General features: G+C 37.4%; 1 protein-coding gene across 4 annotated transcripts in view; it reads left to right on the top strand.

Annotated features, from left to right (window-relative positions):
* The window catches only part of LOC111146810 (vacuolar protein sorting 13 homolog B), a 755,552-nt gene that overhangs the window by 576,864 nt on the left and 151,319 nt on the right, over positions 1–27,369 (top strand). For 3 of the 4 annotated variants that reach the window (XM_022502501.1, XM_022502502.1, XM_022502500.1), the window contains 2 exons: positions 9,243–9,638; positions 26,636–26,838. In XM_022502501.1, coding sequence (XP_022358209.1) covers positions 9,243–9,638; positions 26,636–26,838 — 599 coding nt within the window. The remainder of the gene's footprint in view (positions 1–9,242; positions 9,639–26,635; positions 26,839–27,369) is intronic. The other variant, XM_022502503.1, reaches the window with a different exon arrangement.

Raw genomic sequence — 27,369 nt, 5'->3', positions numbered from 1 at the left:
ATTCAGCAATATAATTAGATTTTAGTACACGTTTCTTTCTCTGAATTATCAGCATTTGAACTCTACTGACAAAAAGAAGCCTTCTTTTAAAATGTATTTTAGGGGTGCCTGGGTGGCTCAGTGCGTTAAAGCCTCTGCCTTCAGCTCAGGTCATGATCCCAGGGTCCTGGGATCGAGCCCTGCATCGGGCTCTCTGCTCGACAGGGAGCCTGCTTCCCTTCCTCTCTCTCTGCCTGCCTCTCTGCCTACTTATGATCTCTGTCTATCAAATAAATAAATAAAAAATCTTTTAAAAAATAAAATACAATAAAATGTATTTTATAATACAAACTAGGTCCTATGAAAGAATATATTCTCACTTGTGAATTAACCTATTTTAGATAGCACCAAACTGACCTGTGCTTTTGAGTTTTACCAGCTTAACTGATTCTAGTCTAGCTTTAAAGCCCCTAATTTTAATATGCCTCATTCGGTGTTAGTAAGATCAAGAAGTGTCCTGTGGCTTCCCTAATACATAGGAATAGCATTCCACTTTTTTCACCTTCTACAGAAGGGCCACCAACAATGTTCTACTCCCTTCTTGGAGGGGCCATGGAGAGTGGAAAGCAAACCTCAAAAACTAACCTAGTAGACGTTTGGTTAACACATAGGCCTAAAGTGGGCTTCCCCTACGTATTGGAGCCATGGACATATTCAAGCTGTTTGGCCTTTTGAGGAACACATGAGACTAAAAATTAATGAAATGAAATGGAAAAAAAATTATTCTATCATGCATATGACAAAGTCATTGAAATAACATTGTTTTTTATTTTTTAAATTAATATACAATGAAATCCTTTTTTGGTGTACAGTTCTATGAATTTTAATATATATGTAGATATACATGACTGCTACCACAATCAAGATAACCATTCAATAATGGTTCTATCATCCAAAAAAAAAAAACCTCTCACCATATTTCTTCATAATTATACCCCCCCCAAGCCCTAATCTGTGATAACTACTGCTCTCCATCACTTTAAGGGGTTTTGTTTGCTTATTTTCTCTTTTAAGGAATGTCATACAAATGGAATCCCATAGCATATAACCTTTTCAGACTTGCTTCTTTTGCTTACATACTGCCTCTGAGATTTACCCAAGGTGTTACATGTATCGGTAGTATATGCCTTTTTATTGCTGAGTAGTATTCCATTGTGTGGATGTACCACAGTTTCACAATTCATCCATTGAAGGGCATCAAAATTATTTCCAATTTTAGTGTTTATGAATAGAGCTACATCAAACATTTGTGTGTAAATTGTGTGCACGTAAGTTTTCATTCCTTTATGATAAATGCCGAGGTGTGGGATTGGTGGGTTATATAGATCATATATGAAACTGCTAAAATGTTTTCTGGAGTGGATGTATCATTTGGTGTAACCACCAGAAGTGCATGAGAATCCCACTAGCTCCAGCCTCTCTACCGCACTTTATATTGTCAGTATTTTTTATTTTTGTCATTCTAATAGATACCCCATTGTCATTTTAATTTTTTTTCTGATGACTAATGATGTTGGGCATCTTTGTATGTGCTTATCTGTCATGAATATATCCTCTTCAGTGAAGTGTCTATTCAGGTCTTTTGCCCATTGTAAAATTAGGCTATTTGTTCCTTATTACTGAATTTTGAAAGATCTTTATTTTGGATACAAATCTTTTATAAGAGAAGCAGTTTGCTAATATTTTCTCCCAGTACATAGCTTGTTCTTTTCATTCTCTTACTACTACTTTTTACAGAGCAAAAGTTTTTAGTTATGAAGTCCAATTTATAAATTTTTTTAATTGAATCTTGGTTTTTTGGTACTGTATAGAAGAACCCTGCCTAATCCCAGGACTCGAAGATTTTCTCCTCCGTTTTTATGTAAAGTGTTGAAATTTTACATTTTGCATTTAGATCCATGATCTTTGATCCATTCTGAGTTAATTCTGTATAAGGTATAAGGTTGGGTTCGGGCACTTTGTTTTTTGTCTTTTTTTTTTTTTTCCTATGGGTGTCCAACACCATTTGTTAGTGAAACTATCCTTTCTTCATTGAACTGCCTTTGCACCTTTTCCAAAAATCATTTGACAGTTTTTGTTTGGACTATATTTTTGTACGCTCTGTTTTGTTCCACTGACATATGCGTGTATCCTTTCTTCAAAACTATACTGTCTTGATCATGGTGAGCTTCATGCTAAGTTTTAAAATCTTTTAAGTCCTCCAGTGTCCCTCTTCTTTTTCAAAGGTGTTTTGGGTATTCTAGTTTGCTGTCCTGTAAAAATTTTATAATCAACTTTTCTATATCTGAATAAATACTGCTGGGATTTTGATTGGAATTTTTCCAAATTTATTGATCAGTCGGGAGAAGATTGACATCTTTACTATGTTGAGTCTTCTGGTCTATGAATATAGGTAGATTATGTGTCTCCATTTACTTAAGTCTTTTTTGATATTTCATTAGCATTTTATAATGTTCAGCATACATACCTGTATGTATTTTATTAGAATTATACCTAAGTATTTATTTTATTTAGAGCTATTATAAGTGTAATTTAAAAAAAAATTTATTCCATCTGCACACTGTGGTTTGTAGGAATGGAATTAGTTTTTGTGTGGTGATCTTGTATTCTAGAATCTTGCCAAATTTTATTTATAAATTCAAGGAGTTTTTCTATATATTCCATGGAGTTTTCTACATGAGCAACCATATCATCTGTGAATAGACATTTTTTCCTCCCAGTCTTTATGCCTTCTATTTCTTTTTCTTGCCTTATTGCACGGGGTAGGATGTTTAATATTATTTAGCATTACACAGAGTATGAGTAGTAAGAATGCATACACTTGCCTTGTTCTGATCTTAGGGAACAAGCATTTGATCCTTCATGATTAAGTATGATGTTAGCTGTAGGTTTTCATCTATGAACTTTATCAGGTTAAGGAAGCTCCCCTCTTAAGAACTCTTAAGAACTTAATAGTTCTTACCATAAATGGATACTGAATTTTTCTAACTTTTTCTGCATCAATTAATATGATCTTTTTGTTTTTTAAACTGTTAACATCATTACTTTGATTTTCTAATACTGAGCCAACCTCATAATGGGTGTTTATGATCGTGGTATATTATTAGTATTACATGTTGCTGGTTTGATTTCTAGCTTTCTTTGAGGACTTTTATGTCTCTGTTCTTAAGGTCTGTAGTTTTACTGTCTTTATCTGGTCTGAGTATCAATAATGATGGTTTCATAAAATGGGTTGAGTAATATTCTTTCCTCTTCTATTTTCTGTGGCACAAGAAAATGAAGAAAAGAAGGAAAAGAAGGATTTTCATAGGCCCTGTTGTGAGCACTAGGAATTATCTTCCCATTTCCTGAAGCCAGAAATAGAGTTTCTCCTAGTATTCTGTCCTTACTTCTCGCCAGCTTTTAGGTTTTGAACTTTGAGATTTTGAACCGCGTTTAGCACAGGCTGTGGGATACAGAGGGAAAAATGACAAACTCACCTCCATTTTGGTAGGATTTTGCACTCTAATCATCTTCTGCAGTCTTCTGTTACCTTTATTTTTCAGTGTCCTCCAATAGCTATTTTGTTTTTAGGTTTTATAATTGCATTCTCTCCACTTTTGGATCTACATAAAGTGGGAGGGATAGGATTCTATCTTCCCTGGAATCCTTAAATAATTTTATTTTTAAGAGAGAGTATGCATGAGCCAGGGAAGGGGAGAGAGGGAGAGACAGAATCCTAAGAGGTTCCCTGCCCAGCCCAGAGGCCAATGTAGAGCTCCATCTCACGACCCTGAGATCATGACCTGAGAAGAAATCAAGAGTCAGATGCTTAACTGACTGAGCTACCAAGGCGCCCCTGGAATCCTTAAATAATTTCTTTTTTTAAAAAAGGGAACTGGCAACTAGCAAAGTGCAAGGTATATTAGATGTTTTTGCTTTGGAAGAAAAGGTTCAAAAAAAAGCTGAAACATTCCTAAGCCTTGAAATGAAGTTTATACTCACATTAGAAACTCAGAATATCATGTGAGTAAATATGTTTTGGGATTTGTGTTCGTTTTCTATTGATGAATAACAGATTAAGCACAAATGTGTGGCTTGCAGCAACACAAAATTATTGTCTCGCAGTCCGCTAGGTCAGAAATCCAGGCCAGTGCAGATGGATTCTCTGCTTGGAATCTCACCAGGCAAAAATCAGGGTGTCCGTTGGGCTGGGCTCTAATCTGGAGGCTCAGAGAAGAAACTCGGTCTAGTTGTTTGCATAATCCAGTTCCTTGTAGTTGTAGGATTGAGGTCCCTAACTCCTTGTTGGCTGCCTCTCAGTTCAAGAGCCACTCATTCCTTCTCACAGGAACCCCCTCATCCTCAAAGTAGCAATGGTATATAATAGAGCCCTTTTTAGGCTTCAGATGTCTCTGACTTCCCTTTCTGCCGCCTTCATATGCCTTTTAAAGGGTTTATATATTTAGGCCTACCAAATCATTTCTGTCTGAAATTCAACTGGCCTAGGCTTTTTATCACAACTATAAAATCCCTTCATAGCCCAGCAGTACCTAAAGTAGTGTGTGATTTGATCACTAAGGGAGAGGACTTGGGCAGGGGAGTCATCTTTAGAATTCTGCCTATGACAGAACCAGATTAGAATGTTCCGGGGTGCTCCTGCATGAAGTGACCAGACACGTACTTGTGCTGAGTTGGAGGCCCAGTGCTGCATATTAATGATGAAAAATAGGCACTCACAGAACTTGTTGATTGGCAGCCGATATAATCTCACAAAAAGATACTTGTGCAAGGCCAGGTTTGTGGACCAACTTCTGCAGAAACTGCTGAGCAGTACCCTGAACATTCAGCATTAGGTGAAGAAAGGGTACAGTAGAAAAGGAGAAACATGAGCAAAGGCCTAGTGGTATGACATAGCAGGAGCTGGGAGAAGAAGGCTCTATAAACTCTGATATTTCTGGAACCTTATTGTGTGAGGCGGGCAATGGTGGCAGATAAAGAAAGGCAGGGCCTTTTTTTTTTCCATTCTAAAAGGAGCTTGGTCTTTTATACCATAGGTAAAGAAGAGCCAATAGAGAGTTTTAAATAGGAGTGAGCCAATCAGGATTGCATTTGAAGCAAATCATTTGGAAATTACTCTGGAGACTGTATTAGCGGGAATTGGTCTAGACAGAGAAATCATTCAGGAGGTTTTATAATAGCTGAACAATATCAAAGCCATGGAGGGAAAAAAATGGGGACTGGCTGGAATGCTGGAGAGGAGATTGGATTCAAGCAATATTTTGGAAGTAAAATTGACAGAACTTAATCTTTGAGTGGATTTGGACCAGGAAAAGAACATGAAGTGTGTTTTAAAAAATCATATTTCTTATTTGAGTCACCTGGTAGATTATAGAGCCATTAACTGAGACAGGGAATAGCGCATGTCCAAGAGGAATAAATGGAATGTTTTAGATAAAATGATTTGATGAGCCTAGGAGAGTTCCAATAGAAAGGAAAAATTCATTCATTTTTTTTCCTTCATCACATCATTAAATACCCACTTAGTTTAGTACTCACTGTGGACTAGACAGTAGCTTAGGCACTCAGAATACTAAGATGTAGGAGAGCCCATACTGTCCAGGAGCTCACAGTTCACTGGCCTGGGACAGATACATAAGAAGTTAACTCTAAAAATATATAAATAGGTGGCTGACGAGCCACCGCGCGCAGGGTATTCTGGAAGCAGAGGATGGGCAGCATCTTCCTTGGCTGCAGGGTCAAGAAAGACTTCTGAAGGAACTGACTCAAGGACTAAGTCTCAAAGGGTGAGATAGGCAAAAAAAACAGAGGTTTAAATGTTTTTTTCCTGTATCGCTGGGACCACAGTGATACCTGAGATAGGATCCATATCAAGGTAGTAGTCAAGCAACTCTCCGTAGATATGGCAGGTGTATGTATGTACCCTTCCACTAGTGCTTTGAGAGTCTTCAGTTAGGGGAAGTGGATCCCTTTGGTTCAGCAGTTGGCTTAGGTGGCCATTTGGGCAACTTCCTGAATGGATCACTAAATTGGTTCTATGGCTACAGAAGGAAAACTTCAGACCCTTAATTTAAGTCTGCGTGTTACAAATCCAGACCAAAGCAGGTCGCTCTGGCCTCCACATTTGAGTCTCCTATCTGCTGCAGCTTTTGTTTCGGTTTCCTCTTGTTCCTTTCGTCTCTTAAGATTGTCTTCTTTTTTGCATTGTTGTAAAGGTGGTATTATTTACTGTGAGGCCACAGAATTTGGAAACCCACATGAAAGGGTAGGGAGGCAGAGCAAATAAATAAATGTATGGGTCGTTTGAACCATCCAGTCCTCCTAAAGTATTTTGCCCACCAGCTTCTTTCAGTACTCCAAAATCTACAAATCAAAAATAATGCCTTTTAACGTGTGGGACTGGTATAACCAGATACTTCCCTGAAGAAGAATAAAGTCGGGCCCTTCCTCACACAGTACTCACATTCACACAGTACTCAGGAGTTAATGCAACAAAATCATAGACCTGGGGAACCTAGGTGGCTCAGTCAGTTAAGCCTCTGCCTTCAGCTCAGATCATGATTGCAGGAAGGGATCTAGTCCTGCCCACCTCTGGCTGCCTGCTCAGCAGGGAGTCTGCTTCTCCATCTGCTCCTCCCCCCCAACTTGTGCTTGCACACACATGCTCTCCCTCTCTCTTTCACTCCCTCTCTTGCAAAAATAAAATCTTTAAAAAAATAAGTCATAGACCTAAATGTAAGAGGTAAAACTATAAAACTTAGAAAAGAAAACTAAGTGTCAGTCTCTGTGACCTTGGGTTAGCAATGGTTTCTTAATATGACCCTAAAAGCACAAGCAAAATAATAAATAAATTGGACTTCACAAAAATTAAAGTCTTTTGTGCTACAGATAATACCATCAAAAACCTGAAAAGACCATCCACAGAATGGGAGGAAATGTTTGTGAATCCTATATTTGGTAGGAACTTGTATCCAGAATATAAAGAACTCCTACAATTCAATAATAACTCCTGTAATTCAGTAATTCATTTTAAAATGAGCAAAGGATGTGAATAAACATTTTTCCAAGAATATATACATATGGCCAATAACCAAATAAAAAAAGCACTCAACATCATTCATCATTAGGGAAATAGAAATCAAAATCACGGGACGCCTGGGTGGCTCAGTGGGTTAATCATCTGCCTTCGGCTCAGGTCATGGTCTCAGGGTCCTGGGATCGAGCCCCGCGTCGGGCTCTCTGCTCAGCAGGGAGCCTGCTTCCCCCTTTCTCTCTGCCTGCCTCTCTGCCTACTTGTGATGTCTCTCTCTGTGTCAAATAAATAAAATAAAATCTTTAAAAAAAAGAAAGAAATCAAAATCACAGTGGGCTACTACTTCATACCCACTAAGATGACTGTAATCAAATATGACCCAGCAATCCCATTCCTAGGTAGATACGAAAAGAATTAAAAACATGATCACATAAAAATTTGCACATGAATGTTCATAATGGCATTATTTATAATAGCCAAAGAGTGGAGACGACTGAAATGCCCATTAACTGTTAGTGGATGAACAAAATGTGGTGTATCCATATTAGGGTGTATTATTCAGCCACGAAAAGGAAGAAAGTACTATGTGTTTCAATGGGAATGAACCTTAAAAACTTTTACTACACTAACTAAAAGAAACCAGACCCACAAGGCAAGATATTATGTAATTCTGTTTATACAAAATGTCCAGGATAGGCAAATCTATAGAGACAGAAATTAGATTAGTGATTTCCTGAGGCTAGAGGTAGGGAATGTGTGGGGAGGGACTGCTAAGTGGTTTGGGATTATTTTTGTTGTGGTGATGATAATGTTCTGAAAGTAGATAGAGGCAAAAATTGCATAATCTTGTGAGTTTACTAAAAACCATTGAACTGTACACTTTAGGTAAATTCTGTGGTGGGTGAGTTAACCTGTCGATAGGAGGTTTTAAAAAAAAAAAAACAATTCCTTTAAGTTACTGTGTTTTTTTCTGTTTAAGAAAATATGGGGAGCAGGGACCATTTTGGTATTGCAAAGGGTAACTCATATGTCTGATCCTTTCTGGTGGACACCTAGCCAGAAGCAGGACTCTCTGAGTTTTGCTGGGCCCAATTAAAGAATCACATGAGAAGACACACTTAAAAAGAATTGCCTGAGGGAACATGGGTGGCCAGGAGAAAACTCTAGGGTGCTAACACCTGAGGAAGGTGAAAAGAGGTCCTCCTTATGAAGAAGGATATAGAAACTAACTTTATCTTCTTACTAACCTTGCCGTTAGCTTCATATGGGATTGTGTCTTATATATACTCGGTCTCCAGTGAAAAGAACACCTGTGAGGTTCAGTACGCTCAAACATAGGCGAGACATAGTGTACCAGGCACTGGGTATAAAGACATATGACATGCCCCGCCTTCACAACAATTATAGTCTTAGGTCTTACTGATAATGAAAACAGAAGTAAGAAGGCAAAAACAGAAAATTAAAGCTGGTCAGTTAAAAAAAAAAAAAGCTGGTCAGTCTCTATGTCAGGTGCTGAGTAGCAAATAAGGATAACACCTGGTATATGGTGCATATAAAATGGACTGTAGGTTTGAAGAGATCTCCGTGTACACGTTACATTGGATGGGGTGTTTAAATGTTTTAGAATGTGGAATGTAGGGAACGATGTAAGGGACCCTCCTGGTTCTCAGCAGGGCACAAAGGGGAAGCAAAGCTTTTCTACATACACTTGATCAGGGAATGGGGCAGGGAAGGCTACTTCAGCTAGTCAGTTGGACAGATATTTATTGACACTATATTTGTGTCAAACATTGTGCTAGATCCTAGGGGAAGTCCTTTTACCTTGGAAGAAAGAATGTCAGTTCCAGTAACAAACTCAAATAGCTGCTTAATTTTGGCTCAGAGTGGGAGGGCAGAAATAGATGTCCACGCGTGGCCTTCGCTCTATCAGGAACAGTCACATGGATTGAGACACGATGGAAGGCACGCGAGTAGTCCAGGGAAAGTGGTCCTTCAAGTAACTACATGGGAAGAACAGTTAGATGATGAGTGAAAGAATTCCAACACCTGGCATCCTAATGAGTTCACCGTACAAGTGTGGGGAGACTTAAACAGGAGCTTGACAGGGAAGCAAGGGTTTCTATTCAATGACAGAGCTTCAGTAATTTTCTTCTCTTTTTCAATTCTATAGCAGACATCAACTTGGACATATCAAAGCCTTTGAAAGCAAACCTGAGTTTTACCAAGTTGGATCAGATAAACAATTTATTAAAGAAGATAAGAAGTACACACAGCAAAGAGACATCAGCGCCATCAGACACCTCACTGAATAAGGATGAGTTTCCAACCTCAAAATGTTACCGTGGTAAATTTTCGAAATCTAAAGTTCATGGTGATGGAACACAGAAGATTCCATTTCAAGAAAACATGTGGAGAACTGTTTCTTGCTTTCAGAAAATTTCTGTCCATACTACTCAGATTGTGGTCTCCATGGAAACTGTCCCCCATCCTAGTAAACCATGCCTGTTAGCATCTTTGTCAACCCTCAGTGGAAGCCTTAATGTCAAAGCAACACAGAAAATACCTGGTAAGTCACAGAAAGGGGAAGAGGGAGATGATAATATGGTTTGTTGGCATCTGAAAATGCGTAATTTTAAAGATTCATATTATGTAGAGGTTAAAAGTTTTTTGTTTTTTGTTTTTGTTTTTTTGTTTTTTTTAGAGGTTAAAAGTTTTAAGGACCATTACAGAGGGGGACATTTTTTGTGACCTTATTTTAAGAGCTAAGTTTGTAACAAATCCTTTGAACCTAAATATTTTGTCACCTTAAATGAATCTGTTGTTTTCCATCTCTTCGGGTATGTTCCTACAAATGTCTGTAAAATCATCCACTTCTGAATTCCTTTTTACCTAAAATAGCTTAGTGGAACAGTAGAGTATCAAGTTTTGTGAACCCTTAGAGCAGTGTTTCTCGAAGCATGGTCGCAGAACCAACAGCATCAGCATCACCTAGGAACTCGTTAGAAATGCCAGGTTTCAGACCCCACCCCTGACCTACTGAATCGAGAACTCTGGGCGTGGAGCCCAGAAATCTGTGTTCCAAAAGCTCTACAGATGATTCTAATGCACTATATGAAGTCACTGGTAACAGTTAATTTAAAAAGAGAGAAATTGTTCAGGTGGCAGCTATGCTACACAAAGTGTAGCAAAAACCAAGGTTCAACTTGGCAAGGACAATGCCATTGACCATGCCAGCAGTACCTGGAAGAGGAAGGCTATGCTTCAGTACCTAGCCTAGCACAAGGTGGTGTGGGGCTCTGCAAACTGGATGGCGTTGATGGGTAGAGAGGTGAGAAATTAACAGGCATCTACCTCTTTCTCTTTTGTTACCATGACGGAAATGTTAATGTGCTTTTTCACACTGAATAATGGTAGGCAGAAGGAATGGGAGGAGGGGAAGAGAAAAGACAAGGTACAGGTGGGAAGTAGCAGTTTTCAGTCACAGAAACTGCTACTGTAGGAGTCCAGGGCACAATGCCAGAAATTTTACTTTGAAAAGCAAAAGTAGCATAGAGGAAACCTTTTTTTCCACTTTAATTTACAGGAAAGAATTGGGGTAGAGGGATGGTGTAGGGGATAAAGTAAATCCGAAAACTCTCTGTAACTTAGTTGCTTACTAAAAAGTGGTTAAGTGGCAGCTGGAGACCCCCTGGAACGTAGTTCCATATAGCCAGTTTGGGCACAGTAGTTTAAGAGATAAAGGAAACGTTTTATGGTTGAGAAGTATGAATTTTAGGCCAAAAAGTGGATGATTTATTTCTTTCTCACCAGAAATATTTGTGACCAAGCCAGCTAAAAGCACTGTATTTTTTTTTATTGTCTTAAAAGTTAGAAATGAAAAATGTAAGGTCCGTGGGACATGAAAGACTATGAAACACTGGAGGCTGCAGTGTCTGATTTATCCACAAATAAATTGCAACCCAGACAACACTGACCGGTTCCCACGCCTTTCCAGTTGTACCTTAATCATAGCAGGAAAAGGTTAGGATGCAAACAGAGGGGAAGAATTTAAATGGACTGTCCTCAATTCTAGGTCCTTTTCTGTCTTGTTTTATTCGTTTGCTACTCATATTTTACCCACTTTTAATGGTGTCTGTCCTCAATAAACATCTCTATAATGTCGTTAAAATCCTCTCACTGAGCTCCACAAGATAGCGGACTCATTCTGCTTTTGTAGCTTGTTTTTTTTTCCCCCCCTTCATCCTGGAAAAACTACATACCCCATCCCTTTTACAATTATGCCCTTCAATCTAGTTAAACACAGAAACAGAAACTATAGCTCCTACAAAGACATATTGTATACAAGTGTAATGTGTAGTGTCCAACAAACGTTCTCAAGGAGTTACTTGTGTCAACAAACCAAACCAAATTGAAGTTAGCTCTTTAATGGGAACAATTTTATTATGAGAACATAACGAATGCCAAATCTGTTTTCTCTACATTTCTTCTTCATGGAGCAGCATGCCCAGTTTAAAAAGATAACAACGTTAGCAAGATAATCATTAATTATAATCAAATAAAATAAGAGTGTGTTAAGTTCTAGCTATTGCTAATGGCTGATTTCAGGGAAATTATAATTGCAAGATTATCACATATTTTTCAAAATTTAATTTATAGCTTAGCAAAACTTTTTAAAAGCCAAATATCATTTTGAAGCCTTGAACATTAATTTCATTATATAGTTGAATACCTTAAAAAGTCATGCTTTTCAACCTGGATGAAATAGACTCAAATATACATGCAAGATATATTTTTGATGAGTGGTAAAAAGTATCCCTCACGCCCCCCCCACAAAAAAACCCTCCTACCAGTAGTTATATTTCTTTTTGTATTCTGCAAGTGACATCGTTCTGCATTGAACTAAACTCTTTTATAGTATATCTTTGAGCTGAACCTAGTTAATGTCAGATTTTTATAGTTTGAATCTAATACAGAAATACCTAACTGTGTCTTTGATTTTACAGTTTATATAACTATTGTGACCATCTGCAGCAGCTGCACTTTTCAAATTATTTGCTGAACCAAATTGAGCACAGTGACAAAAGTAGTCATCTCAGATGTACTATTAAACAGAGAGAGAAAAAGGAGCTTTGCCTTGGTACAGTATAGCCATCTGCTGTACAGATGTTATTGTATAGAATGACTTAAGATAAAATAATTGTAGAAAATTTTCATTAAAACCTCAACAATTTGCACTTGTTTATGCGAATCTGCATAACTCCCCAATGAGACAACACACTTGGGGTTTCTTTGGTTCTCACTCACTTTCCCTTTGATCCTTTTTGATGTGCTGACTTTAATAAACACAGTCAAAAACACTGCAAAAACATCATGGAAAAAACTACAAAGGAACAATTATAGCAGCAGAAACTACTCTAATCCCTAACTTACGCAAGCTATTTTTAGTGAAATATTTTTTTTAACACTCTTTATGTGACAATGTTATATAAACAGGGTAAAACAGTCCTTTCCAGATGAGTTTTAATTTAGGAGCTGAAATAGATTTGTAATGCCAGAGGAATCTTATGTTCTAAGTAATATTTAGAGAAACACAATGGGGAATGTGTTGTAGGCATGTTTCCTCGCTTCTGAAAGGTACAAAAAATATTTGAGTTCATTTAATGATTGTATTTTTTATCATCGAAACTGTCATAAGCTTATGGGAAGAGTATGGGGGAAAGGGAATAATAAAAGCATGAGAAGGGAAGGTTAATCTTCTTCCCGAGACACTGGCAATACACTTATATCTAGGATGGTTTCATATTCATTTGCTGGTTTTTGCAACAAAATATGTACAAATTATTTGCTGAAATGTTCTCATCATTTGAACCAATATGAAATGGTTGAATATTTTCAATTTAAAAAGGAAAAAAATCCACAAGTTCTTCTTAGCCTTCTGTACTATGCTGTGACCCTAAACTATTAGAGTTTCAAGGGACTTAATTTTTTTTCTGAATTCTACTCTGCAGATGCTAGTGTAACAGCGACTTATAATAACCTAACTCTTATTTCTGCTAGAATACTTACGTTCTCCCATATGTCTTTGGTAAAATGGCTCTGAAGTTCTGATTCTAGTAGACGTAATGCTTAGATTTTTTCAGTTGGTATATAATACTGAAAAAAATAACAAAATGAATCTCATTTAGAGATTCTATCTTATTTTCAGAAACATTTTTATTTCGGAAAGGCTGATAGTCTTTCTTTTGCTATCTATTAAATCCATCCCATTCTGTAGTGTGTTCTTTTAAAAACAACCCCCTTCCCCCCACCTACACACATAATACAATCTTTTTTTGCCGTTTGAAGTATGTCGTTTTGGAGAAACCATAAGTGTATAGCTATAAATTGTGAACACAGTGTAGCACTTTCCACAGGCAGGGTGGGGAGTGAGCTGCAGACTTTAGCTCCCCTTGTCAGAGTAAATTATGGCTCTATTAGGGCGGCACTCCTTTAGATTTTGGCAAAGGAGGGTACACGATTCAGGCTGTGGAATGGCTATGTTTTAGGCTGCTTCGCTGTTGCTCAGGGATGCTTAGATTAGCAAACTCCAAGGAGATAAGAAAAAGGGAAATGGGATGTGAACAAGTTCAGTGGCACAAAGGATTGGGGGAAGAGCCTAAGTGAGGCCATCTTGGTTCTCATTTTAGTCAGAAATTGGAGAAAAGTTGCAAGGATCCCCTATCCATAGGCACTTAGGGGACTTGTCATCCGTGGCAGAAAACAATGAGCTGAACTCCTTCTGGTCAAAGAGCTGTCATTTAAATGACTTTCACCACCCCCGCCTCTGTCATCCAGATGCACTTATCTATGTGTATAAACAAAAACAGAGAGAAAGAAAGCATAGCTGCATTATTTTTCACATAGACAAATGCCTCTTCTCGTGTTCACCGAATTCAAGAGCAGTAAAACATAAAGAAAAAAGTTCTTTTTCATGTACTGAAAAAATGAAATCTGGTCATTAATTGATACAAAGTGGAGCTCCAGCTTTTCATTCCATAGTTAACCGGATCTCCTGAGGAAAATCTCTTAAGGCCTTGTCATAGCTGTTGGATGCGGCAGAAGTGCAAGTAAGCCTAAGGGGAAATAAAACATTAAACTAGATATGACTACCTAAAATAATATGTCGCAACAGCAAGCCATTTACAACACCCCAAAGACTTTTGTTACTTTTAAGAAATAACTTCTCTTTCCAGTGCCTGAACAACAGGAGATGAATGCTTTGACAGTTAAAGCCGGAGGACACACTTGACTTTCAAGCTGCCACTGAGGACTGAAGTGGAGGCACAGCTTGTAGACAGCTATACAAATCACTAACAAACCTTAATGAATATTGGGTGTGGGCATCAGGGTCCTGTCATTTTTGACACTATATCCCAAGTAGCGTAAACCCAACACTCAAGGAAAGGTGGGGACCTCATCGGGTGTGTAACATCTGGGATTTTATTTGTCATTTTGGCATACCCCGCAAGCGCAAAAGAAAGAGTAAAAGGGGATTATCTTGACAATGAAATGAGTTACTGAATCTTGTGATAATGAAAAGCAGAAGAATTCTAATGCCTTTCTATAGTCCCTGAGGTAGAGGTGCGTTTATAGTTTTGCAGAGGTAAAATGGAGGCAGGCAGAACAGATGGCCTAGAGTCTGTGAAACATGACACCCCTCACCTCACAACTGAGTACCACTATTAATCCTGGTCTGATTCTCTCTTATTACTTTATAACAAGGTTCAAAGTTGCTACTGATGAACTAGTGTGTCCCTCTTACTTTACTCTTAAATTACCTATAGATTATGGATTCTCTTCAGCAGTGATATTTTCCTGTGTATACTGAGGACTGTTGAGACATTCAGAAGAAGTAGAATAGGAAGTTCTAAAAATTAAATGAGAAATAAGGAGAAAAAAGTAAAATTCTCATTACTTTTTTCCAAACTAGTGTTTCATATTGTTTCTCTAATATGGTGGGAAATAAAAATCATAAATGTATAAGATGCTATCTGGGAGAGTAATTCTCTTGTCCTCTTCTTAGAAAAATCACACAAAATGGAGAAGAAATCCCACCATGCAAATTTTATTCCCCTTGTTGTAATTATTACATACAATAATATATGATAAGCTGGAATTTTGGATAATAATAGGCAATATTAATACTATTATCTTTGATCTTTTTTCACACCCTTAGAAAGAGAGGTAACAGATCAGGAATATTTGATGTTTTTTTTAAAAAAAATAAAAAGTCAAAAACCCACTGGGAGATGAATGCGGTTCAGACACATTTACTGGGATATTTAAATATTTCTGTTTCAAAATCTTTGTGCATTTTTTTAATGTCTTACATGATTATTATTCTTCACATACATTTTTTGTTTTAGTGCTAGGTGGTCACCGTAGCTGCTTTGGATTCTAATGGGAAACCTTTAAAATACATAGGATAGTTACTTTAGAAATGAAGATGATAACTGCTCAGTTGCATTTCTGATGTGTTAAAAATCCTCTAATAAGCAAGCAGCTTCAGATGTCAAGCACTGCCATGTGCTCTGTGTAGTGAACATCGTGTACCTGCCCAGCCTTTCGTAGAGGGAGATGAGCTCATCTCAGAGAGATAACCATCTCTGACTTTTTCTTCTGATTCATCATCGACCTGAACTCCATTTGAACCTTGTTAGACAAAAAACAAGCAGAATTCCTGGCCCAAACTATAAAATATAATTAAGCCCTTTTGAAATGATGTGTAAAAGAACATTGCTGTACCCCCACTTATAACCACTACCACCACCACAACCAATAAAGTTAAATCAAGCACTGCCTGTAATGGATTAAAATAATAAATGTTCCTGGATTTCAGTGTTTGAAGTACTTGAAGAAAACAGGCTCCCAGCAGCCCGGGTAGCTGAATGCAGGAGAGACATTTATTAATGACGAGTTCAAGGATTTGGCCTGTTTAAGATCATTACTTTCTGTTTACCGTGTGTTACACATCTTTTATATTTTTTACACAGCCCACATGTGTCCACATGCAATAATGAAAGCTTTTTTTCCAACAAAAGAATTGTTAATTGTGTAAATATGGTTCTCTTGGGGAATGTGAAGTCTTCATAGGACTCTGCTTCCTCCTAATGAGAAATCCAGTACAATTATACTCTTCCAAGTATATCCACCTTCAATCTTGTCTCTAGCCACATTGGTCTATTTCCTCCTATTATTTTTAGTTACCAGATTCCAAACTTAATCTAGACTGCTAGAAAACTGTTGGCCTTAGGTTTGATACTTTAGAGTTGTGTCCCATTGCATTGGACTTTGTATATTTTAAGTAGTATAGGGGAAAAAATGCTCTTTATTTCTTTTCCTAGTTTTAACAAAGGTATGGTAAAGAACGATTTTTCTAGTTTTAGATACATTTGGGAAGGGGCAAGGGCAACTGATAAAAATTTCCCATATATACCTTTTTAAAACAATGTTCTATAGACAGGAGAAAAAAGGGCCTTTGAGACAACACAAATACTATCAGTTGACATAAAGATATCTCACTGCAAAGTACTGTTAGAGAAGAAAGTTTCCAGTCCCAGTAATTAGGAGATCTCAGTAGCCTCTCCTCTGCATCTTAATGGTAGCACCCTATAGATCAGTAGTAGGTGAAATGAACAAGAACTGTTGTAGCCCTCCATGCTGGGACAGTGGAAAAAGAGAAGATTAGGAGGAAATCTGTCTCCCTCACTCTACTGAACTTGTGACAGCATTTAGTTTTGCCTGTGGTCACAGCATAGTGCCCTCCCATCCACATAAGCCATGAGTAGGCTGTTTGCTAGGAAAGTTTCTGGCATAGCAACGTTGTCAGTGATGAGTGACTGAGGACACATCCTAGATGTTCTTTTACTTTCTGGCTGGGCGTCTGGACCTGTAGGCTATGTTGGCATAACATACTGAGGCCATGCAGGACAGCTGGGGACGGGAAAAAGCATTTATTCACAACCCTGTTGCCAGTTGGAAAAATGAAATTACTAAGAGCTAACTAATAGCAGTAGTTTTTATAGAGCAACCTGGATGCTGGAAGGAGGCAGACAGAATCTGAATCCTAGCCCTGCTACTTACTGGCAGTTGATGGTGGTAAAAGTTACAACACAGCTCATTTCCGAAATGAAGGCAAAAATACTGAATTCACAGGCCTGCTGAAAGGATTAGGTGAGATAATGTACTCAGAATACCCTACACATTCCTTGGCACAAATTTATTAAATTCCTCAATAAATATTGGTCTTTTTTGTATCTTCCTTCCCTTCCCTCTCTCAGCACCATGTGAATGCTGAAGTCATAGGTCGTTAAATTTTCGAGTTGCAAGTTATCTTAAAGATCATCCTTTTCTTTATCAAGAACACTTTTTTATCTTTTTCTCTCGTAAATCTCATGATCCAAACACATTGCATTTAGGATGAGATAGCTAACGTAACTACACCAACTCGATATGACTGTAACCAAAAAGAAAAATTTATTGCACTTCCAAGGTTGTTTCAGATAGATTCATCATTTCTTTCGGGGTCTTTGAAATATGGAAAATACCTCATGAACCACCCTTACTATGTGGAACTCTCTCAGGTCAAAGAACCCCGGGTGGAGGCCCACTGAGCTAATCCTAACTACCCCCTTGAGCTAAGGGTGAAAGATTAAGTGATTTGCCCAGCGATATTCTGAGATGGAGTGAGGACTAGAACATGTCTCCTGGCTTTTGATTGGTCACTTATACCAGTCTTAAAATACCTGGATTATGCAGATCAAGACGAATTTCTAAGCGATTATAGTAAATTGTTAAGCAAGTCATTTTGCTTTCAACACTGTTTGAGGAAGTTTATACCAATTCTTCCATCCATGTAACTTACTTTAAAAAAAGATTGATTCACAGCAGTTTCCTCACGTAATTAAATTAACCAGCTACTGTATTCATCTAAGGAACTTTTGAAGTGTGTATTTACTGTTGTTCTTTCCTCTGTAAGAAGGTTGCTATACACGTTCCAGTATGCACGGTTGGATCTGCTGGTCTGGTTATAAGAAAGAAAGAGAGAGAGAGAGAGAGAGAGAGAGAGAGAGGAAGGAAGGAAGGAAGGAAGGAAAAAAAGAAATGGCTACATGGTTCAATCAAGTTTTATTTTTCTAATAAACCGACACAACTGTGAAAACAGTGAGCATTGTGGCAGTTGGAGAGGAAGAAAGAGGCAAAGCTTATCCTCCATTACCCTTTTTTGTATTTTTAGTTTAGTTTTTCTAGAATCTGAGAGTTCTAAAACATCTCTCAAAAAATATCTCTCCCAGACAAAGACCAAATAAAAATAACCAACTTGTAGACATTTTCATCTTTGATGAGTAATTCCCCCTTAATTTATGTGAAAGAAAAAAAAGAAGTCCTATTTCTGTTACTTGTCATTTTATTATGGCCAAAAGAAGAGGTTTGTGTTAGAGCCTTAGAGCAGGAGGATGGCAGCCGGGTTGTGGGGGGGGGCAGTTATTCAGCAGTGAGGACTGGGTGAGAGTACATGGGGATTGGAAACCCCACCCATGGCAAATCATCAGATGGGATGGGATACATGTTAGCAAGGGGACCACCTGGTTAGGCTAGACTTTGTAGTAAATTTGTTCAAGAGCATCAGCAGCACTTTCAACATAAATGTAGTTCTCTAACAGCTTTGTTTTATTGTTTCATATATTAATCTTATGCTATATTTTAGTTTATATTAATCTTATGCTACATTTTAGTTTACTACATTAATAGGTACAAACATATAGGCATATTATAAAATAGAATGTAGTTAAATACAATCTGATCAACTTACATATTCTGATGGGGTTGGGGACAAGGTTTATTTATTTTGTTCATGGTTAAAATACTCAACTGCCATTTTTTATGTACTTTAACATAATTAGTTGAAGGAATTAGAAATGAGAAGAGTTTTAATCAAATCTCTTTATGAACCATACTGAGAAAAATTTTTTCTGGTTATCTCTTTATGGATCATCTCTTCATAGGTCTTTATAAAAAATTTTTTCTTCCTCACTTTTTCAGATACCCTGATGCTTCACTGTTATGCAAATTGACCTGTAGCTGTATCTAACCCATGCTTGCTGATTTTCTGGTAGCCTTAGATTATTTCCAGCTGTATAAAAAAATACCTGGATGTGTTTTGCTAGCACATGTCATCACTGAGTACTCTTTCTCATGACATACAGAAGCCGTGATTCGGATTGCGTTTTGCACAGTCAGCATGTAGAGAATAGGAGACTGACCAAGTGTCTAGTAGAGACTGACGATGCAGAGCTGGCAGCATTTTGTAAACATTCTCCAAAACAAGTGGTTTGCATTTGTTAGTCTTCTGAAGGAGGATTTGAAAGGTCATGAAACTACTTGTTCCTTGAACTAAATTGTTACACTCAATGAAAAGTATGTCAGTATGCAAACCAAGCAAAATTATTTCTGTTTATGGTACCAGTTGATTCTGAAATTGCTTCTCAATGTTGTTACACCTCATTTAGTTTAATTAAATATCTGCCATTAGTTTGCTAGGGCTGAAATTAAAAATATAAACACAGATTTTTGAAAGAGGCCAATGGAAAAATCAGGCAGAAAAGCATTCTTTTGAATGGAAGGAAGTAGAAGAGGTTATAGACTCGGTCAAAATGACCTGATCACACAATTGCTAAATGCAGTGTGGGGTCCTGGATTGGATCCTGGAACAGGAAAAGGACATGAGGGGAGTAATGTGAAATTCAAATGAGGTCTATAAATTAGTAGTATTGAGGTTAACTTACCGGCTTTTGAGAATCATATTATAGCTTACGGAAGTTAGCTTATGTAATTGTTAACTTGAAGGGAAGCTGAGTGAAGGGTATCAACTTTGCTGTAAAAGTCTAATATTATTTCGAAGTTAAAAGATTTTTAAAATGACCTGATAAGTGTTTGAGTAACTTTACTAATATTCATGCTTTAAAAGTTTAAGTGACCGTTTAAAATCTTACATTTCCACAGCATAGTTCTTTAATTTTTTTTCTTCTCTCTATATTATTTTTGGAAATTTAGGGGGAAAACGAACAGTTCAGAAGATGTAAAGGATAACACATCAAACACCTATATATTTGCCAGCTGAAACAAACGTAAACGTATTGTCATATTTGCAGTGTACGTGCACGCACACACACGTACACATAGAGATAAAATGAGATAAAATGTCACAAAATCATGTGGCCTTTTCTAGTGCTAAGAAGATAGCTCTTTATAGTTTTTACATGTAGTAATTTTATCCAACAGTGCATTCATAGTCCACTAGGAAGGAGACGAACACATTCCTTAATGCACTTTCTGTTGCCATTTCTACCAGATTTGAAATGTCTAAGTATCCAGTTTACATGAACTCTGAGTATTCTCCATGGTCCTGGGTGTATGTGTGTGGTTGTACATAAAACAAGATTCATTTCATCCCAAGGAAGGTATTTAGCATGTTTCCTGATGAAAAAACAAACAGGAGAGGACAATGTCCCATAGGCTAGCTTCTCACGGAGTGAAAGAAAGGGAAAAGGAAAATCCCTGTCACGGGTCCCAGGGATTATTTTCATATTTTGTGGTAAAAGTGTGAAGTTTGGTTTACCATTTATAAATGACCCTTTGTGAAATTTATCACCACTCTTTATTATTAAGTGATCATCATCATCTCTTATTACTGGTCATTTACGCCAAGATTAAAACCACTTGAACTAACACTTTTTTTTTATTATTTTGTTGTAGCTTTTTAAAAAAAAAAAGAATAGCAGGAATTGTTCAAAAGGAAACAGAGACTCTGTTTTAAACTTAAAAGCTGGTACTTGTGAGCAACCCTTTCTGTGGTGTCACCAGGAACCGGAACCCCTTAACTGAGGAACAAAGCCGCAGCCCACTGGTGTGTGTAGTCAGTGTGCTGGGCCAATGGGCATGTGGGGGATGGGTTAAATCAGTTGCATAAGCTTCCAAAGCGAACCACACCTCATTTCCTTGTAGGTGTATGGCACAGAAGAACAGAGAAGGGGGCAGAAAGGACCAAGCAGGGCACACTTATGTCTGTGCCTTTGGACATAGACTTATGTCTATGCCTGTGCTCTGTCCTCACTGCCAACATAAGCATCTTCCATTCCCTTTGGCCCCTTGTGCGTTTAAGCAAGTCCACAATCCGTGCTGGTAGACCTGCGATAGAGGCAAGTTCAAACTGTAAAAGGATGATAGAGGTGTAAGAAGAGAGTGAGAAGTAGACTTATTGGGGAAAAGAAAAGAAAAAAATGACAAGAGACTTAAATATAGGTACACAAATACTTGATTAGAGTGAAAGAATTAACAGCACAAAGGAGAATACAAAGCAAAAAAAAAAAAAAAAAAAAAAGATTTGTTTGATAGTAGGGTAATGTCCCTGTTTTTTAACAGTTCACTTTTTTAACAGTGTCAATATTACACACGATGTTGGTTGTTTTTTCCCCTCTACTACTTCCTGAGATCTTGGAACTTGAGGCTGATAAATTGCCAAGGAAAAATCTGGTGTGAGAAAAAATGCAAATTATTTACTTTACCTTCATATACCCAGTATGTAGTAGATAACCAGTAAACGTTGGTTGAGTAATGAATCCATGTACACATAAATACCACGGTGGAGGTGATCTCAGATATCCAGAAGGCTCACAGTTAGAAGCATGGGAGTAGCACTGGCTTAAGAAATTAGGCATGGTTATGAATTACTATCCTAAGAAATTGTCCTTAAAGCCGTGAGGGTAGAGAAATTCACTAGAATAAGGGATTAGGGGTAAGGAGTAAGAATAGAAGACTGTGGGTTACCCTTGGCAATCCCTTTTCTTAGAGACTGTATATCAGGTGGGATGCTTTGGCTTGTAAATGACAGAAAACCCAACCTAAGCTGCTTTGGGACTTGGTACTGTCCTTAGGCATGGCAGAATCCATTCGATCTCCCCTCCGTGTTACATAGCTTTGGCCTCAGACCCCACATAGGGGCTGCCAGCAGCTCCGTGCGTTCATTTTCTTAACTTCAAAGCCAGGGAGCAAGAGGAAAGGTCACTTTTCCAAAGGCATTACTGTACCTCATTGATTTTCATTGAATCTCACGCACATGCCTGAACCAAAGCCAACTCCGAAGAGTATCAAACACGAAAATCAATAAGTCTGGCCAGTGTCCAGCCCTACAAGCCTACTTTCTGGCAAAGCAGTCCTTAGATTCTATTATTGCTGAAATAAAGCTACAGCTGGAATAGTGCCTGCCTCAGTTGTAAGGTCTCTGTATCTCGGGTACATTGTGCCTCCTCCTGCTCTCCTCACCACACACCTGAGTCTGCCTGGCTTTCTTCTTGTTGCAGGCTCCCAGGTGTTGGCCTGACCATTGGCTTCCTACTGGGCCATTTTTCTGAGATTACAGATTATCTTTATTCTCCCACGAATTCTAGGTATCCCACTGTCTCTACCCAAGCAAAAAATAATAGGATTTGTATGACTCCAGTGAAGTGTTCGTGCATTTAACAGTGTATGCAGTGACACAAAAGCTGTCAGTGTTTCTATATTTATTTGTAATAATGCAAGTTTAGAATTTTTTCTCATGTCCTTCCTCACCTCAGGCGATAAATACTTCTAATTGTATAACTTTGGGGAATTAAGAAAAGCCTTCTATCAACCCTACTTAAGTTCTTTGAGAAGAGATAGATACTTTCTGAGAATATACATAAGATGTAATAATGTAAATTTTGTCATTCCAGTAGTAGTCTTTTTTTTTTTTTTAAGCGAAACCTCAGGAACTACTTTAGACAGTACAATATCAGTATTTGAGTAGTTCCTGCATAGTAGAAGTATCTAGTAAGATCCAAATTCTATATGTATTAAGTTACTTCTAAAAAGATTTTATCATATGCTTGCAAATATCTTAGTATAAATGAAAGGTATTATAGAGTGAGAAAGGTAATCTCCTTCATCTGTACGCTCCAGACAAAATGTTGTCAAGCCCATTCTTAACAAGACTCCTAGAGATAGATATTAGCCCTTTCTTTTGGTAGACTTTTCTTTGGTAATTACCTTTGGTCCCATGAGCAAAGGTAATTTGTCCTTTATGTCTGTCCTTTATGTCTGTCTTAGTTCTTCTGCTTTAATTTTCACCACTTCAAAGTGATATTCCAGGGATGATTAGAAATCAGCACATTAGAAGGGATGTTCAGTAAGTTTCTTACTGTCGTAGGAAGAGGTACAAATAAGGAAAGAGAGAAGGCTAGAAACCACTCTCTAGTGCATATAGGCTTCCTAGCCCTCTCTGCTGAGACGGCCTAGAAGCAGTGAGGCCCTAGTAACAGTGAGCTTACCTACCACCCAGATTTTGTTTTCTAGATACCATTCTTCAGTAAAAGAAACTCTTTTTGGAGAAATGGCTGATGCCATAGGTGAGATGGGAAAAATACAAGATAAACCTAAAACATCTTAGATGGCCAGAAAGTGAAGAAGTTCTCAAAAAATGTTGGGAGTATATCAGGACACAGGACCCAACTTGAAGGGGTTCTTAGTGCCCAAAACTGGGCAGAAGCAACAAAGTAAACGATAGTATTAGATTATAACCCATAAAATAAAATAAATACCCTTGAGTCCATACTAATACAAATACATAGTTGAAATGATAAATGGGGTAGAAAGGACAGCTCTTTTTACCACAGAATGCTAATTAATAAATGTAGAAGAATAAGAAAAAGGAAAGAATAAGAAAAGAATAAGAATGGAAAGAATAAGAAAAATGGAAAAGCAACATGATCACACACCACAGTAATAATCATTGCATGCACGAACCATTGATGGTTGCTAAAACATTAGCAGGTGAAAGTCTGATGTAAAAGAGGATACTTGCATGATCTTCATATATCTCCCCACAAGATAGTTGTTATTTAAAAAAAAAAAAAAAAACATAGCGGTTTTACAGTGGCAAAACCTGGCAGACGCCACTTTAGTCATACAGTCAGAGTTAATATTGCCAGTAGTGAAACATCAATATCACATACCCCAGTATATGGTAACACGGAGAAGGGCATCACTTCTCGGGGATTCTTGCCAAAAATGTATAACTTCATTCTAAGGAGAAAACATCAGATACATTCAAATGGAGAGACTTTTGGCAAAATAATTGGCCTGGACTGTTCAAGAACATCAAGGTCATTAAAGACAAAGAAAGGAGACTAAGAGACCTGAGAGCTAAATTCAGTGGGGATCCCAAGTTCGGATCCCAGACCATCAAAGGACATTTGTAGGGAAAATGGCAAAATTTACATGAGATCTATAGATTACTTACTGGTATGTTGTCAGTGTTGATTTCCTGATTTCTGTATTTCTGCTCAGGTTACATAGCTAGGTAAGAGGTATGTGGTTGGGAACTCCGCACATTTTTGCAAGTTTTAGATGCTTCTAACATAGTTTCAAAATAAAAAGGGTTTTGTGTGATATTTTTTAGTGGAGGGGGGCTTGGCATGGATGGCTTCTAAGGTCTTCTCCGTCCTACCTTATTATTCTATGACACAGTAATGCAAAATGAAGAATGGCAATGATTTAAGCACTCTTCTGTTTTGTTTGTCAATTAAAACATATGTTGAGACATAAACGTTGGATCACATTTTATACTGGCAATTCAGTTTGGGGGGTATATCTTGAAGGGCTATTCTTGTGCCCAGTCCTATACTGAATCAGATGGTCTTGCCTCCGGAATGGTCAGTCTACTAAAGCTTGAAAGTGATGTGGTCTACATTTCAATCATTTAGCTTACCGAAGTCTTTCTTCATAATGGAGATAGATAGAATGATCTAGAAATTAAGTCGTGGAGATAAGAGAACAAGAGTCCCCAAAGTGGGCCCTGAGTTTTTTTAGTCTGGGTGTCTGGCAAAGTAATAATAAACCTTAAATGAGGTAAGCAACCTAGAAGGCCCTTGGTATTAAACATTTTGTGTATGAGGAACCAAAAGAATATTCACATTAAGATTACTACCAGATAATTGGGTATTTCACTCTAGGGCAGAATGAAGATGTATATATTGGGGAATAAAGGGAAATATAATTCTAACATTCCCTTACTACTCACTTGCTGGATGACTGTACTGAATCAAGCCTATACTTCCATGATCCCCATTATGAGAAATTTTGGAATAATTAATTGGTATGTTTCATTTAGCAGATACTTACTATTGAGAAGTAAATATTTCAGGAAATGTATTGCAGTTAGGTCAGGAAGTTATGGCTTGTGTTCTAAACTCCATTAATGGAGATGATTTTTGATTCTTGGGTATTTGGGGACCTGTTTCTTTTTTTTTTTTTTTTTTTTTTAATTTTCTGTTTTATCTCTTTTCTTTATCTAAATGAGGGGTAGTTGTGAATCAAGAAAGTTGTATAAATGAAATGGAAATCTTAGTGCCATAATAGAGTTGAAATTTATGAAACTGATTTCTGCCGTCCTAAATTTTAACAGAAGTCTTAGCCCTAACTTACGTGGGTGTGATGTCTTCCGTGGAAGATTAGAAGTTATGGTCTTATTTCTGCAGTAGGAGCATACAACCTACATGAAGTTTTCAGCTCTCCACAGAGTTGAAGAGTCAGTGTGGGTACTGTACTTTGAAACGTGTATACTATGGGCCTAAGGTGTTTTTTAATCTTTCATCTCTTAAGGATCAAATATCATTAGAAAAATAAGCCATGGGCATTACAAACGTGGTCTGGTGAAATTCAATATTCACAATGACAATTCAGAATATGAGCTCCTTGGGGGAAAGTTAACCCACCACTCTAACTTTGCATCCAAATATCTTAAAGTGTGCTGTTGGTTTTATGAAAAGGTTTTGATCTACACTTCTAGTTTAAGTTCAAAAGAAAACCTACATTTTAAAGTGTATTCCTTTTCTGGGTATATTTACTTTGAACTATAGCGTATAGTTTTTCTCATAAATCTAACCTGCCACTATCTGTTTTTAAGACTTTGTAAACTTCAAGTGGTTATGATGTGTGAAGTTTGGATTAAACTAAAATTTTTAGAAAACACATGTTATATATTTTGATTGTTTTGAATTTTAACATAGGCCAGTCAAAAACTTGAGTGTCTAGCAAAGTAATATACTTACTCTGTTACTATAAGAAATCACAGAAAATTGCCCTTTCCCATCATGTTAACAATAGACAAATGAAGCAGCTGTTCTTATTCTTAATATAGTTGTTTGAAAAACTTGCACAATTTAATGAAAATGTCTCTACTCATAAAACCTAAAATGCTCACACATGGAAAAAGTCATAATGTTTTGGCAAATATTTTTTTGTTAGGAATGTGAAAGAGGCATACCTGCTTCATAACTAGAATTCTATGTAAGTAGCGTAAAACTGTGGGAGAAAGCCAACTGAAAAAGAAGACTAACAAAGGATAAATTAATGCTTTTTAAAAATACGGATAGTTCTTACTCAAACATACTTTTTTGACAAAGAATAATTATAACCTATACCCCTCTCCCTTTTTTTCTTTTCCAGGCGTAATTCTTGGGTCTTCGTTTCTACTCAGCATAAATGATTTTCTGCTTAAAACAAGTCTCAAAGAAAGAAATCGGATTCTGATAGGACCATGCTGTGCTTCTGCCCATCTGGAAGCTAAGTGGTGTAAACACAGTGGCAATCCAGGCCCTGAACAGTCCATACCAAAAATAACCATTGATTTAAGAGGAGGTCTGCTACAGGTCTGTGGGGATTGGCCACATTTATCCCATAAGTTTTCAACTAGCCTTTTTTCATTTTTTTTAACTGTTTCACTAAATCTTGATATGGTGAGAAAGAGTATTATCTGATTGATCTCTTTTTTTTTTTTTTTTAAGATTTTATTTATTTTTTATTTGGGAGAAAGAGAGAGACAGAGATAGTGAGAACGAGCATGAGAGGGGAGGAGGGGGAGAAGCAGCTTCCCTGGGGCTCCATCCCCGGATGGTGAGATCATAACCTGAGCCAAAGGCAGATGCTTAATCGACTGAGCCACCCAGGTGCCTCTAACTGATCTCTTACTGAGCTTTTTTAACAGCTTTATTGAGATAAATTTCACATACCATATAATTCACCTAAATAAAGTGTATGATTCAGTGGTTTGTTTTTTGTTTTTTTTTTTTTGGTATATTCATGACATGTGCTCATCACTATACTCCACTTTAGAACATTCACACAACACCCTCAAAACCCTGTACCCGTTAGCATTCATTCCCCATTACCCTCTAATCCTC

Source organism: Enhydra lutris, unplaced genomic scaffold (assembly GCF_002288905.1).
Source record: "Enhydra lutris kenyoni isolate GAN:26980312 unplaced genomic scaffold, ASM228890v2 scaffoldscaffold14, whole genome shotgun sequence".
NCBI classification, from domain to species: domain Eukaryota; kingdom Metazoa; phylum Chordata; class Mammalia; order Carnivora; family Mustelidae; genus Enhydra; species Enhydra lutris.
The sequence above is the reverse complement of the archived record's forward strand: the minus strand, read 5'-3'. Positions and strand labels throughout refer to the sequence as shown.